The 13107-nt window shown below is 40.8% G+C and overlaps 2 protein-coding genes across 2 annotated transcripts; both read left to right on the forward strand.

The window, feature by feature from the left end:
* Positions 1-1685: 1685 nt before the first annotated feature.
* tspan6 (tetraspanin 6) lies at positions 1686-8661 on the forward strand. Its single transcript, XM_080502757.1, has 8 exons — positions 1686-1856; positions 5415-5603; positions 5703-5777; positions 5869-5964; positions 6839-6997; positions 7091-7174; positions 7773-7861; positions 8015-8661. The coding sequence occupies exons 1-7, from the start codon at positions 1770-1772 to the stop codon at positions 7839-7841; spliced, it is 759 nt and encodes a 252-aa protein (XP_080358883.1). The 5' UTR covers positions 1686-1769; the 3' UTR covers positions 7842-7861; positions 8015-8661.
* Positions 8662-11050: 2389 nt separating this feature from the next.
* On the forward strand, positions 11051-12821 carry mid1ip1l (MID1 interacting protein 1, like). The gene is made up of 2 exons (XM_080502571.1): positions 11051-11151; positions 11480-12821. Exon 2 carries the CDS (start codon positions 11578-11580, stop codon positions 12079-12081), a length of 504 nt encoding a protein of 167 aa, XP_080358697.1. The 5' UTR covers positions 11051-11151; positions 11480-11577; the 3' UTR covers positions 12082-12821.
* Positions 12822-13107: the final 286 nt, after the last annotated feature.

Raw genomic sequence — 13107 nt, forward strand, 5'->3', positions numbered from 1 at the left:
TGACCGTGCGTTTGAATTGTGGGAGGAAAACGGAGTACGAGGAGGAAACCCATGGAGACACAGCAAGACTCTGAAATTGAACCAAATATATTCTTGCTGTGAGGCAAAAGTGCTTACCACTATCCCACTGCGTGAGTCCCTGAGCTGAGGAAATAAATAATAAAAAACAACAGAATTTTCCCAAGCAAATCATGAGAATGTTTTGAAAAAGCACAGGACATTTTGAAGGACACATCTCACCCGGATCACTCCCTGTTTCATCAACTGCCATCTGGTAAACACTACAGACAAAGAAAAGCAAGGACTGGAAAAAAAGGACTGTTTTTATTATAAATACAGCCAGAAATGACTAGAGGATGATTATGCAATAACAGGACTACATGAGTCTGTGTACATGTTCTATAATTTAAATAATACTATAATAATTGTATATATGTGTATTACAATACTAACAATCAAGATTTGACTCTAATAAAAACTGTAAAGAATATAATATACAGGCATCTAAAGACTATGCACCTGTGTTTAGTTTGCAAATATGTTCCATAACAAAAAAGTATCTTCTTTTTTATTGCACAAAGGGGGAACACCCAAACAGTGCAATCAAACATCAAACACAACAAAAACAAACAACTCTAACAGACAGTGCTCAAAAACGTTCATATAATCTTAATCTCTATGACAAGTAATTATAAAGTTTTTAACTATAACAAATACAAATGAGAATGACGTACATTTTAATGAGAACATTAAACAGTATAATAAAAATCCAAAAAGGACAAGGGGAGCAATGGGTCTCATTATTCCTTTTGAAATAGTTGTTAAAACATCTTGACAGTTTTTTTGCTTTTTAACCAAGGCCTGCATTTGTGAATGTGAACTTTTACAATTAGAATTATTACAGTAACTATGAATTATATGTCTTTATTTTTGTACTCATAATATACAATTACACTTTTACAAGCAATTTTAACATTATTTTTAGTTTTGCACAGTACATAATTCGCAATTTTAGTCCATGGGATTGTTGAATAAGAACAATGAAAAAATAAATGACTTGAGGATTAATTTTTCTTGTTACAAAAGGTATATGTATTTTCAATTTCTAGAAATTTGTATAGATATCTTCTTACATTCAGTTTTCCCCCCACAAAAAGCCTTTGTGAAGATTGTTTAACAGAACGTATCAGTGAATTTGTTAATAAATTATAATCATCATTACTTCCTGTTACGGTTAATAACTTCCTGTTACGTCATTAATACGTCATCTTACTTTTTATTTACTGCGAAAAAATTAACGTGGGTTTGTAAAGCTTTAAAAAAAATAGCTTTAATCAGTTTCTGTAACAATGCACCAGTTCACATTTTATGTTAAATGTCAACTGTTTTTTTGTTTGTTTTTTGCCTGAAATAAATAAAAATAAAATAAAAAACAAAGTTATATTATTAACTATTCCAAGCAGTTTTGAATCAGTGAGGAGCATTTATAATAAAGTTTGAAGTGAAGTCGAGGTTTGCAGCTGGTTTGTTGCTCCCGCTTCTCCGTGAAGCGAAAACTGCGCAGGAAAGTAAATCTGGGCGAGTGACGACACTTCCCCCACTTTTTTTTCTCCCCCTTGGATCTTTTCCCGAAGTTTTTTTTTCTTCTTCTTCCTCCCCCTCCTCCTCCTCCTCCTCCTCCTCCTCCGTTTTCCTCTCAGGGACCGTGAAGTCAACTTCTCGGTGTTTTTTCTTTTTATTTCTGTTTGCTGTAAACCGAAGCTTCCAGCATGTCGCCGCCGTCGCGTCGGCTCCAGACGAAGCCGGTGATCACCTGCTTGAAGACCTTCCTCATCTCCTACAGCCTGGTGTTCTGGGTGAGTCCGTCCGGGCAGCGGCTGGGGGCAGCGGGGCTCAACAATGGGGCTCGAAGCGGCGGCGGCGGTGCCAACGAGGCGGACGACACCGTCTCCTCCTCGGAGTGAAACGTGTCCGATAAACGGCTCCGATTTAACTCGCTTTTAATCGACCACTTGTTGAGAATCCGGCGGCGGTTGTTGACGTTTGTTTCGCTGCTGTTAGCTGCTAATGTCTACAAAAAAAAAACGTCTGCTAAAAACACACTTTTATTACTCACTTGTATTAATCTAACACAAGAAACTTAACTTAACCGTGTTATATGTTCAAAACCTAGCGTAAAACGCGATAATCGATCGAAAGTGGTCGATTAATCGCATAGAAACTAGTGAGCTGTGGCTATTTTTAATAATGAAGATGTGTTTGTGTACATTAGGGTGGTCTACTTTCAAAATACTTAAATGTTTCTCAAAGTTGCCAGATACAAAGTTGCCAGATAACTTATCTGGCAACTTTGAGAAACATTGAAGTATTTTGTATTGTTTTTAACATCTACAGAGATTTTTTTTTTTAATCTTCCTATGATAGTTTTTGTATATTATTATTATTATTATTATTATTATGGTTATTATTATATGTTTAGTTGTGTTGATACAGAAATATTGTTCTTTGTTTAAACTACTTGGTTTTTTTGCATTGAAAAATAAAATCCAAGCAAAGTTAACTTAATTTTGTCTTTACATATCAGTTCTGTTTGCTTATGGATATTGTAGTATTTGGCGTTTTGATTATACCCAATGAAACGGTAAAGATAAGATTGTCTGTGGATGAGTAGAAAAAAAAAAGATTGGTTTACATTACTTAAATTATTCATGTCCTGGTCACACACACACAAATCAGTGTGTATTTTTGACTTGAATACGAGATTGTGTAAATATACTAACTTGACTTTTTAGTGTTTGATCGTAGATTTGTTTAAGTGAAATTTTCTTGTCCTCAGATTTACTTTCCTCTGTGTATAAAGCTAGTTCATTTATCGAAAACCAAATGGTCGCCCACGCTGTTATTTTTGTGATTTCTGCAGTCACTGCTTGAGATCCGTGGTCTTGTGTCATACCGCGAGATGACTTCGCAGACGGCCGACGTCACAGTTATTCACAAAATCTGCAATAACAACATCAGATATTCCACAATGGCCAACTGGTGCCGTTTTATCCATGTCTGTGAAAACCTCGCCACACACTTCTGATTTAAGTTTAGTCTAGTTTTGTACATGACTCTTGATTTGTTTGAGGTTTTTTTTAAGCCACAGCCGAAGAACAAGGACTTCATCTGCTCCAATGTTAAAACTAGATTAACTAGAAAACCATAATAAGACTTTAAACTTTCCATTGCATTTTGAAATCTAGGGGGCGCTGTGTTAGTAAGTTTGGGTACCACTTACCTACAGAGTAGCTGCAGTTACATTGTCAATATCAATCCAGAACATTCAGATGGATTTATCTTAAGAAGTCAGATCCACACAGGGAAATGTGATATTTGTATTGATTCTGTGCAGACGGTGGCCAGCTCCCAGTATGTTTAGATTATTGGCATAAAAGTGAAAGAAGAAATCCTAAACCTCATACTTGAATCCCCAAAAAGAAGCTGCAGTGTTTTAATATTTAATGTTTATTAATCGCCGCATGGTTCAACTATAGATGTGAACACGGTGTGTTAATCAAGACGCTAAAACAAGTGTGATCTTTATTTTTTGCTTTCGAGTTTTGAAAAGTTTCTCATTTGTCCGATTGGATGTTTCCCATCGGAGTTTATTAGCTGCATCTCATTTCAAGGTTTAACGTAGGACCAAAGGATAATGTCATTATCACGAAATACATCATCCGGTTGTCATATAGGAGTAAACAAACCGGGAATGGAATCTGTTCTGTAAATAAGCTTTTGATTACTTTTCTTTTCAATACTTTTTTTTAAATTTTTTTATTCTACAGTTGACGTTTAACGAAACATAATCTCCTTCATGTGTGACAACATACGCTTTATTGGTTTCCTTTTATAAACACAATGGCTGAATGTGGGGGTGTTAAAAATAATAATAATAATGATAGAACTTACAACCCCATTCCCACTGAGTGCGTGCTTATTTACAGAGGGTAAACCTGAGCTGGTCTGCAGAAGGAAAACGGGCTCTTATCTTCTAAATGGGTTTTCCCTGTTAATCTTTGCGGTGAGCAAACAGCCATGTGTGGCTGCTGCCGACACAAAGTCCTGGTCGCTGCTTTTATCTGGCAATTTACTGCCGCTGGCTGCTGCAGCTAATGAGCGGAGAGGCGGGGCGTTAAAGACGGCCGATCTCTGTTTTCACTCAGGTGGAGAAGGAATCGTACGGACGTGTGGTCGACGGCAGATGGGAACAGAGTTGATTGAATATAAAGAGTCCTGTTTTGTTTTGTTTTGTGAAGATGCGCACCCCCCCCCCCCCCCCCCCAGAACTCGCCTGTGGTATAATAAAGGAAATCAATAAGGGAAATTGTGTTTCTCATGGATTTCTCCCGTCCTGGTTCTTAAGTGAAAATTTCCCGTGTCGATCTTCAGTCAGAGGAGATTAAAAAAAAAAATTTAACAAATTATTCATCCCGCTAAGATGAGTGGGAAGAGCTTATATCTCTCACAGAAATGTGGCCTGGGTTTTTCTTTTCAGGGGAATCTGGACGGGCTAATGAACAGATCGGAGGGACAATGAGGTTGAGCTGCTCAGAGATAAAGCGAGAGGTCGGGTTGAGAGAGAGATAATGAACGTAATAGACAAAGGAAGGAGGAGATTTATGGATGTGGTGAAGAGGACACGGAGTTTGAGGCAGATGATCCACTGAACGGAGAGAAAAAGTAAAAGAAATGTATGCGGAAGAGCAGGAACATGTCGACACGCAATCGCTAATTCTTGCCAAGTATTTTCTATTATTTCAATTCCTTTTTTTTTTTTATTATTGGTATTTTACATGGTTCACATAATTCTCAAGATAACATTTTGCTTTTGACATCCATTCATCTGGACATTACTGTTGAGTCTCCACAATGCATCCAAACCTATATAAACAGTACAGAGATGAATAATTAAAAGCAAATAGATCTTTTTAATCTACCGTGAGGATTTGTTGCACGAAAACAAAATAACTATCCTCCTATGGGTAAATGTTATAAACAACACCTTCACAAACAGCTGCAAATCACTGTGGCTTGAATGTTAAAGCCGGGATAACGAAGCGTTGGGGAACAAATCCAAATCATGTGAACTCATGAGGCAATAAATGGACATTTACGATAAAGACAAAACAAACAAGTCGCTTATTACAACTTGGGAAACGACGTAATGGCAGATATTAAAGGTTTGTTCTTGTAAGAGTCGCATAGTACCGCCTGCCTGACACCGACAGGGAAAGTTTAAGGACATATTAACTGTGTCTGTTTTAAAAAAAACACAACAGAAAACCAGAAAGCTGGTTTTTTTTCCTGGCCTTTAGTCTTCCGCCGTGTGCGTCTTTGCGGTCGCTGACTCCGGCCGTGGTCGTCTCGTCCAGTTCACAGGCGTGATCCTGCTGGGCGTGGGGGTGTGGGGGAAGGTCAGCCTGGAGACCTACTTCTCCCTGGCGTCTGAGGAGAGCACCAACGCACCATACGTCCTCATCGGGACCGGCGCCATCATCGTCATCTTCGGCCTGTTCGGCTGCTTCGCCACGTGCCGCGGCAGCCCGTGGATGCTGAAACTGGTGAGTGAAGGAGGCGTCGGGGTGGTCGGGGGGGAGGGATGGGGGCGTCCGCCTTCAGATCTAACGCCGCGTTGCTGCTTTTTCTTCTTCCTCCCCCAGTATGCCATGTTTCTGACCCTGGTGTTCCTGGCTGAGCTCGTCGCCGGCGTCTCGGGCTTCATCTTCAGGCACGAGGTGAGATACTGAAGTTTTGTTTTTTTGTTTTTTTGTAATCTTGAAATCGGCTCATGGGTTCGTCTAACCCGCTTCGTTGTGGACTCGCCAGATCAAAGCCACGTTGGGCACGGCCTTTACCGAGGCGGTGAAGTCCTACAACTCCACCGGCAGCAACAGCAAAGCGGTCGACCTCATCCAGAGGAACGTGAGTCACGTTCTTACTGTGCGCTTTAGGTTCCGATGGAGAGTTTGCATGTTCTCTCTGGCTTTGGGTGAATGAATGGCGCTTCTATATTGTGGTTGTTTACGTTCAACAATTGCAGGGTTTGGACAGAAGCAATGCTTTGTTTGTTTGTTTTTAAAGCTCACCCTGTACATCACATCAACTCAACAACAATAATCACAAATTTTTGTCACTATGTGCTCACATTCCTCTGTAACTACTTGTACCTGCTTTTTCAATTAAAGGAAATGTACTGTACTATTCACATAACTGATATTTGAAAGATTTTTCTTTGATTTCGACAGAGAACTGATTCACTTAAATTGATCACTGAGGTCACGTTTACACTTACCCGGGTAGTTAAAAAAAAAAAAAACGATGGTATTTTTATGTGTTTGGGCCGTGTATCTAAACATAAATGCAGTTATGACTCACCACAAATAATGAGTCTTGAAAACACCAGCCACAGTGGAGCTCTAAAGGTGGGTAGGCAGATATTTACGTCACAATTTGTGACGTCATGTTTTTTCCCAGGATTCTAATTGGCTATTATGGCTTCATCCTTCTCGCTACATTGCCCCCTAGAGGTTTGGCATGCTCACAGCAGCTCTAAACCAGGGGTATATGCAAGTCTGTGTAAATGAAGATTTATTTTTACATAGAGGGGGAAATATCCATTTCTTTTTTTTTTTTTTTTTAAGAAAAAACCCAGTACGTGTAAACATGGCAATTTTTCTCCATCCCGTCGTCCTCCTGCAGAATGAAAACATGTCTGAAGGGTATCTGCTGGCGACCTGCCTAATCATGACTTTAAATGATGTGATTTTTTTTTTTTTTTCGTGGCGCTCCCATGCAGCTGCACTGCTGCGGCGTGAAAAACTACACCGACTGGCGTGAGACGGCTTACTTTCAGGAGAGCGGCATCCCGCTGAGCTGCTGCGACACCGACATCGCCAGCTGCACGCCGGAGACCCTGAAAGACATGGACAAGGCCGGGAAGGAGGTCTACCAGACGGTGAGCAAGGGACAAAAATGGCGTGAAGCACTTTCGGTTTAAAGACAAACCGAGGAGTTTGTCTTTAAATGTCTTTTTTTTTTTTTATTTCAGGGCTGCTTCGCACTGGTGACCACGACGATGGAGAGTAACCTGGGAATCATCGCTGGGATCTCTTTTGGGATCGCTTTCTTCCAGGTACGTTACCGACGGTCTCAAAATGACATTGTTGATCCCTGATAACAGACTCTTTATGGGGAATTTCTTATATTCTTTCTTTTCCCTTTTTTGTTGTTGTTGTTGCTTGTTTTTGACCAATAATTTGTCAAATGTAGTATTTAACATCCTAAAGTGAGGCTAAACAACTTTTAAAGGCTCCACACTGCAATGAACAGCTTTGCGTTCTTGCATAGATTTAGATTAAAGTTAATCAAACTTTGCTCGGTGCAGTTCTTTTTTTTTTGTACTCATTTTCCGACATGATTTCTATGTGCATGCAATATTGCAACGTGGGAGTCATGAGACATTTGAGCAGGGACCCTATGATTAGATTACATTTGGTTCATTTGTATTAGGAGGGGGAAAAAACAAAAAAAACAAAGAGACGAAGGGAACTTGTATTTTTTTTTTGGTGGTGCAGTTATAGGTGATTTCGAAAATGTGTCAACCAAGTGGTTTGAGTACAAACAAAGTATTATATTATTATTAAAGTGGTGGTTTGACAGCCGATCTCCATCTATATTCCATCTGAACACCCGTGTATCGCTGAGTCGACAACTTTCTGTTTTCCTCTCAGCTCATCGGGGTTTTCCTGGCCTGCTGCTTGTCTCGATACATCACCAACAACCAGTACGAGATGGTCTGACGCTTCCCCTCTTCAATCAGGTGAGAAAACTCTTCATTTTGAAAGCAGTTTGGGTCTTATGAGTTTTAAAATGTGTGTTTGGGGTCTAATATGCAGCTCCTGCTGTTATAGTTGTACTGTAAATTGATGAGTCATCTTTTTTCTTTTTTTCCCCCCTCGTTCTGTGTCTGCAGGTGACTGACGGGCAGCTCCTGGTGCGAGCTGAATTCATATTTTAAATATTATGTATGTGTGCTAGTTGATATTATTTTAGAGGGAAAGACACTTTTATTCGATCTCGCCTATGACAGAAGGGAAACACACAGCTGAGTTTGACCTAAAGGGAAAGTGACCGGACACGTCAGAGTTCTTCTTCTTTTGGTTTTATTTTTGGTTTTTCCTCCTGGGATCTAATTAGGGAAACTCCCATTTTGTGTTTTTTTGTAGTTAAATACTTTGTGAACATTTCCATTTCTTGACTTGCTGCTGCCTTCATTTTTGTTAATTTTTGCTAAAAAAAAAATAGCTGTGTAGTCGAACAGATATTATTGAATAAGCTGATACATGTTGAACTTCTCCAACACTACGTGTGAAAGTCGTGAGCGGACCAGAGGTCGCCACCCCGAAATCAAGTTTGTGTCGATTTCGCAAACGAAGCCTTCGTGAAATGTGCAGGCCAGTGCTGTCTGAAGGCCTGCAGGGGAGCAGTGGAAAGCGGCCCAGCCAACTTCAGATGACAGTTATTTTTTCGTTTTTCAGTGTTAAATTGTTCTTCTTTTGTGAATGCATGTGAAATACTTGAAAAAAAAAAAAAAACATTTAAATAAACTTTAGTATCGTTGATGGGGTGTGTTTACTGGGGGTTTGCATGAACATGCAGTGCATACTTTAACACACACGCACACACACACGACTCTCCTGTTCGTAGGATCCTCACAGAAACCGAGACGACGACCTTAATACTTAAACATGATTCCATTTCCATTTCCATTTATTTGTGAGCTGGACTGTTTATATTCAGGTGCTTCTGATTTTCAAACCTGTTTTATTAACATACACTTGCAGGCAAAGCTGTGGACCTTCATCACATTCAATGGTACTTTCTGTAATAAAAAAAACAAAAAAATACTTAGTTGATATGCATTTAAATTGAGAGCATTTGAAAAAAAGGGTCCACCTTGGGTCAAACTTAACATTCAGGACATTCAGTCTTTTATGTTTTTCATTTACTGTGGCTTTGAAATATAATATTTACTCCAACACTTTAATCAATCAACTCTTTTGATATTATTTTAATATTCAGCACACTGTACCTTAAACCAATAGTTTCCCATCTTTCTGGCCTCTCGTCTTTTACGTATTAAAAAAAAAAAAAAAAAATCAGACTCGCTGAACAGGTTTGAACACGATTTTTTTTTTTTTATTTGTTTTACTGGTTTCATAATAGAGGAAGCCAAACCCAACTTAGTTCATAGGCCACAAACAGTCCTTATTTCTTTTCAGCTAGAAACGTAGATCCTAATAAACTATATACTGTATTATTACAACTAAATGTTTTTCTTAGTGCAAAGATGTACAAGTGTCCAGCAATTTATGATTTTCTGCTCATCTGTTTTCATAAGTGCTTCTATGCACATTCTACAAACTTTGTAAAAAAAAAAAAACAACAACAAAAAACTATTAACTTAAATTGCATGAAATCTTTATGGATTGTTCATCATCTCGGGACCAGTCGATTAGATTTTGGGATCTATTTATGGAGCCGTTTCCAAATAAATCACAAAAAACTGCAAATGCATATACTTGTAAGTCAAGCCCTTTCCCTAATATCTTTCTTTTTTTAATAGAAGTACACGTTATAGCACTTACTCAAGCAGCTAATTATGTTGAAACTGTCCAAACTGTTCTCTACCGAGGGAAATCACAGGTGGAAGTGATGTGGAGCTGAACTCTGATCACTGGTGACTGTATTAAACACACCTGTGCTGCTACTGCCGGCTCTCACACACACAAACAGGTACAATCTGCACTCTGCAGCTTCACTGCTGATCTCTGGAGCGTTTCCAAACCAAACATCTGGTAAGTCCAAGGCCTTGTTGATTCAATACTGATGTGTTACTCTGCATTTTATTTGAAAGCACAACAGACAGAGGTGGCCTAAGGTATATAACTTGCTTTTATTTAAAAAAAAGAAAAAAAAGAAAAGAAAGTTTTTTAGAATAAGTCACTGGTATTTGTAATCGGACTTCTTTGGGAAAATGTTGAAATCTTTAAAATGATTTGATTCAACACAGTTAAGTAATGAAATGAATGATTTCATCTTAAAATGTCAAATTTCACTGTTTATGTAGATGAATAATTTCAGGTTGCAGATGATTATTGGTGACAATTGTGTATCGTGTCAATTTCTACATTTAGTCACATCTTTACAACGGCTTGTTTTACATATGTATTTAGTTTTTAGCAAGTCTGAGAGAAAAAGTGATTTAAAAAAATCCCTACAATCTCAAAAGAAAAGTAGTTTTTTCCCCTTCCATATCTTTTACCTGCAGAATGCAGACGATTTAGAGAGAGCATTCCTCTGTTGCTGCTCCACTGGTCCAAATCAGTTTTGAGTTTGTGAAAAACCTTTCGACAAACAAGTCACTACACGGCATTGCATTCAAGTCTGTTTTAGTGGCATTGCTATGCAATGATCGTTTTAACTGCCAAGGGGGGGGTAATTACAAATGTCACCAACTGTAAAAGTTGGGATTCAATTAATATGGTCGGTTTCAGTGTGTGCAGTGTTTTTGTCTTGTCAGTAGGTGGCAGCACTGTGCAATAAACCCCGGTGGCTGCAATAGGGAGAACGAGACTATATGGGAGGGGTAATATTAACAAAAGGCTGCAATTTCTTATTAAAGCAAGGGTTGTTATTATCCTTTTTATGATGCAAATATTTTCTAAGCCGCACAAACTGTAACTTGCACCGGTGGTGCCTTCAGGGTACAAACGGCGGTGGGAAATGTGAGGCGTGGACGGGGCGCAGCTCTTTGCCAGACAAACGCATTGACTGTGACTGCGAGCTCGCTCCTCATTGGTCACATTAGGATCAGATGCTGTTGTAGCCCCGCCCATATCTCCATGCTGCCCAATGGGCGGTGCGGATGCGGGGCTTCCCTGCCCCCACCACCCTGAACCGGCTGCCGGGTATAAAACCGGGCTGAGCCGTTCGTCTGTCGGGGAAAATTTCAGTTTTCTTCCCGGCGGGTGGTGTTCTGTGCCTGAGAAGTCTTGGTTGAATTACCAGCGCCAACAGAGACCTTCCTCAGGTTCCCTCGTAGTTCAGGTCAGTCTGTGTTCTTTTTTTCATTGGTTTATTTTTTAATCTCGTGCTTCAAGTCTGATGTTTGATTTCAGCACCAGGAAGTCAAGGTCACGTTGATGTGATTGTGGTTGTTCAATGCGGCACCATTATAGGTTGATCGTCCCTGTGGAAATGCGATTGAGACTGTGTGTTTATGTTTAGTGATGGAGCCGTGCTGTGCTCCACTCATCCTGCAGGCTGATCCATCATTATGTTCAGCTGTGGCTGAAGGATTCTCCTTTTTGTTGCATCTCTGTCGAATCTCGTCAGTCGTTCCTTCGACCTCATGCTTTCCTCTCTCTCCCTGCAGATCAGCCACCTCTCAAACGCCAAGCAGCATCTCTGTACCCCACCTACAAAGAACACCCACCTGCCTGGTCCAAAACAATCTCAACCAAGCCTTCAAAAATGATGCAAATCAGCAGCGACCCCGCCAGCAACAAGCACTCTCTCCTCAACGTCATGCACCGCTTCATCGCCGCGGCCAACAACATGGACGAGACCATCATGGTGCCCAGCCTGCTGAGGGACATGCCCCTGGAGGAGCAGGCGGCCGGCGTGCTGGAGGCCAACAACAACAACAACGACGAGCCGCCCTGCCCCAACAAGCAGAGGGACATGTACGAGCACTACCTGCTCCTCAAGTCCATCAAGAACGACATGGAGTGGGGTATGCTGAAGAAGGAGATGAGCAGCGGCGCCAGCTTCTTGGAGATAGCGGTGAAGCAGGAGGAGCAGCAGCAGCAGCCGGTGACCGGCGGCCTGTCGCTGCAGGACAACGCGGACCTGGAGCACCAGTTTCACTACCACCTCCGGGGACTGTTCGGGGTTCTGTCCAAGCTCACGCTGCAGGCCGACCACCTGACCAACCGGTACAAGAGGGAGATCGGAGGAGGGAACTTTATGAGATAGAAGTCTCCTCGTCGCTGTCGTTTCTTTTTCCCCTTCCTCCTCCACATCCACCTCCACCACCTGGCTGGACTGCTTTAACTCCCAACAATGGGATGCTTTGTGGGGTGGGAAGGCCCCCCCCCCCCCCCCCCCTCCAGTCTCTGTCAGACAAATCCTCAATGGGACAGTGGAGTGACCCGGGCGCCTCGTCCCACACCCTGAAAAGGGCAACACTCCAAACCCTTCCCCAAACCAGTGAAACCTGCGAGCGTCTGCCTGCAGAGGCGGGACACTTTGTACTCGGGTGGAGGTTTTCTTGAACCCCGAGCGCAGTCCAGATGAAGCACAGCTCTTGGTTATATGCAGGACCGTCTTTCCTCAAATTTGTCTTTTTTTTCTTTTCTTTTTTTTTTTTTAATTTGAAATCTCAATTGTCACCAGAGTCGAGTGGGTTTGTTTGATTTTTGTTTGGAAGAAATGGTTTCTGCCTGTAGGAGATATCGAATGCTGGTTATTCTGTCCCCTCCATTTTTAAATGATAAATTATTTCAATGCTGAGCTGAAGGGCTTTCTAACTCTTTCCACTTGGTATTACTGTAACATGGTGTGCCTTGACTTTTATTTTTGTAAGCCCCGTTCAGTCGCCTTCCCCCATTGTCTGATTGAATGGCTCAATTGTTTTGTCCTTGACTATTTCAAAACAAGATTTTATATTGATGCAGAAATGCAGTAAAACTGAAATAAATAACTGTAAAACTTGACGCTGGCCTCCTTGTTTTCTCTCTGCCTGGTTTTGTTTTGTTTCAACTGCTTGAGGCTGTGACGATCGATGCACACTTTGAGGGTTTTGTGCAGGTTTTAACACTTAAAAGAAGAAGAACAAATCTAATGTTGGATTGCATTTAAGGATTTGGGTGCTTTACTGAGGATTTACTTAAAGGAGAAGATGTAAAGAGGTCACGGCTCTCAAGCAGAATTAACCTTAAGTCCATTACATGTCGACCCTGTTATGCAAACGTCCTACAGTAATGTAATTATGTTATTCTC

Source organism: Blennius ocellaris (assembly GCF_963422515.1).
Source record: "Blennius ocellaris genome assembly, chromosome: 9".
Taxonomy (NCBI): Eukaryota; Metazoa; Chordata; class Actinopteri; order Blenniiformes; family Blenniidae; genus Blennius; species Blennius ocellaris.